Source organism: Ciconia boyciana, chromosome 16 (assembly GCF_034638445.1).
Source record: "Ciconia boyciana chromosome 16, ASM3463844v1, whole genome shotgun sequence".
Lineage (NCBI taxonomy): Eukaryota > Metazoa > Chordata > Aves > Ciconiiformes > Ciconiidae > Ciconia > Ciconia boyciana.
In genome coordinates, this window is record NC_132949.1 from 1291634 (window position 1) to 1294286 (window position 2653).

The window sequence follows — 2653 nt, forward strand, 5'->3', positions numbered from 1 at the left end:
TTCCTCTCCTTAACCAACACCTTCTGTTCCCGTCAAGGGGTCGGCGCGTGGCCCGATGTCCTCCAACCTGCCTTCTCTTTCCCTTGCAGCCCCGATGTTGAAGTGGCCAGGTTTTGAGGTGCCCCTGCCCATAGTTAGTAAGTTGACTGTCTCGGGGGGCCGAGCCCTGGGTGCGCTGGCGCTGGGCAGCGGGTGACGGCCGCGGGGCTGCACGGGGACGGTGCCACCGCTCTGCTTCCCCCCTGCACCCAGCCGAGCGCGTCCCCTCCCTCGGTCACCGCTTGTCCCCATCCTGGTGGCGGGAGCTCCCGGTCTGACCGCGCTGCATCTGCACGGCTCCTCGCACCGCTGCCGTGCCGGGCAGCCTGCTGGGGCTGTGTTTCCCCAGGGGACGCTGAGCTGCTCCCGCTGCTTCCCTTGCTCCCCATAACCAGCCTCTTTGGTTGTAGGTCTCCGGTGTCTGCTGTCCCACCGGCGCCTAGTCGCTGCATCGCCGTCCCCAGCCCTTTCCTATGGGGACAGAGCTGATCCTCACTAATGTCAAGTTTTTTGAGCAGCTTCTTTTGCTTGTAGACCACCCTGGGGACACGTCTCAGGAGCCTCCTCATCCCAACCCCGGCCGTGGCCCCAGGGCAGGGATGGAGGAATATCCCCAGGAGCCGAGACCCCCCTCGCCGGCATTGCAGAGCCCAGGAGGGCCCCTTCCCTGTTTCTCTTTGATCCGTGAGCTGGTTTTCCCGTGGCTGCCGGAGCTGCGGGCTCCCATCCCAATGGCTCTTCTCTGCCAGAACAAAAATAGTTAAATAATAACCCCTGGTGACTCATCAAAGCAACCTTTCCTCTCCCTCCAGTCCTGAGAATCTATTTTGGCATCCTGGCGGGAAAAGCGATCTAAGAATCTGCATTAATTAGGTGGGAAATTAATTACCCTATTTTTAAGCAAAAGCCATTTATCTTTTGAGGAAAGCAGAAGAGCATTGGAGAGGTGAGAGATGGCAGGGGAGAGCGGCCGAAGGAGGCAGCAAGTGCCCTTCCCGGGGGGCCAGGGGGCCCGAGCCCCCTCCACCCGCCCCGCGGGAGGTGGCCGGGGCCGTCCCAAAGCTGCCCGGGTCCAGGCGGAGGTAGCCGGTAACCATGGCTGCTCCTTCTGTGGCTTAACCCCACGTTCATGTTTGTCTTGCTGGTGCTTTACCTGCACCCCTGTCTCGGGACGGCCGGGTTGTGTCCCATGGGGGAGACCTGCCGGTGGCCCGGCCGTGGGACCCGGCGTGCGGGGATGTGGCAGCACCAGGGGCCGAGTGGGGCTCGCTGGTGCAGGCGCAGGGCCCTTGCCCCCGTTGCAGAAAGGCGAGGGTTTGTGCAGCTCCCTGGGGAGGGCTGGGGGCAGAGGCTGGGCTGGGCCGGTCAGCAGGGAAGGGCTGTGTGGCTGCAGGCAGGAGAGGCAGGGGCGCGGGGGGCTGCAGGGGTGCTCTGCAGCTCCCTTAGCCAGTGATCCCAGTGCGGGTTTGGACCCGATGGCTCCGGGCAGCCCAGGCTGACCATGTACCACAGGCAGCCGATGGTGCTCCCGTGGCTGCCTGCACCCTCCGGGAGTTACCTCCTGCCCGTCCTGCCAGGAGGGGACAGAGGGGACCTCCCCGGGGGCAGGTAAGGGTGCTCCCCGCGTCGTGGCACCCTGCGCAGCAGCCCTTGTTCCCCCATCCTGGCCGCAGGACGCGTGCGTGTCAGGGCTGCGCGTTTGCAGATGCGTGTGCAGCACTAGTTGTAGCCGGCAGCGGGACGGCGCTGGGGACGCCCCAGGTAGGTAAAGCCCGGCTCAGCCCGGCCGCTCACGGCTCCGGCTGTGGGACGCTGCTGCTCCCCGGGACAGCCGAGGCTGGCCTGCCGAGAGCCGGGCTGGGCTCAGCCTCGTGGCCCTGCCGAGCTCCTCTTGCGCAGCCGGCTCGTCCGGGCGCCCTTCCTCTCCCCGCGCTCTGCCTCTCCGACATTTGGCTTCTCCAAAGGCTTCCCAGCTGGCACAGCACGGAGCTGCAAGCTCTGCTCTTGCCCGGGTGTCCCTGCGCATCTCTCGGCAGACGGGGTGCAGGGAGCTGTAACCCCCTGCTCCCCCGTAGCGGTACGGTGTGGGGCCAGGTGACCTCGGGGTGCTCCCATGCGTGGGAATGGCTCAAGCCCAGCGTGGGGGGCTGGAGCAGCTTCTCCAGCCCTGGTCTTCCTTGGCAGCCCCAGCTTTAGGCCTGCTGGAAAGCGAGGTAGGAGAACATCCCGCATGCAGCAGCCCTTGCCGGCTCCTCTCTTACATCTACCACTGCTTTAACTGTGAGAGACGCCAGGGCGGGGGGGCCAGCCTGGCCCAAGGGCTCTGCAGGGCAGAGCAGCTCCAGCCTAACCCGTTCCCAAACGCTGCTGAACCCGGGCGGGTGGAGGGGACGGGGCTGGTGGCTCCAGGCTCGCCAACAGCCCCGCTCGGGCTTGGCCTCAGCCTCGAAGCGTGCCCAGCACAGCCTCTGCAGCGAGCAGAGCCGCCTCGGCGCTGCAGCAAAAGCTTTTTGGGGTCTCGCCAGGTTGCCACCCGCTGTGCCAGTGCCCCGTCCTCGCAGGCCCTGCTGCTGCCATCCATCCTGCTAAACTCTGCCTTCCTCTTTCTCTGCAG

At 65.7% G+C, this 2653-nt stretch overlaps 1 protein-coding gene across 2 annotated transcripts in view; it reads left to right on the top strand.

Annotated features, from left to right (window-relative positions):
• Positions 1 to 2653, top strand: part of BAIAP2 (BAR/IMD domain containing adaptor protein 2) — a 50528-nt gene that overhangs the window by 46349 nt on the left and 1526 nt on the right. Inside the window, exon 16 of one of the 2 annotated variants that reach the window (XM_072880756.1) lies at positions 51 to 428. The exons of the other annotated variant lie outside the window; for it this stretch is intronic. Within the exon in view, the coding sequence (XP_072736857.1) occupies positions 51 to 196 (146 nt within the window). The 3' untranslated portion in view covers positions 197 to 428. Of the gene's footprint in view, positions 1 to 50; positions 429 to 2653 lie in introns of those variants that run through there. 2 annotated transcript variants of the gene reach the window in all.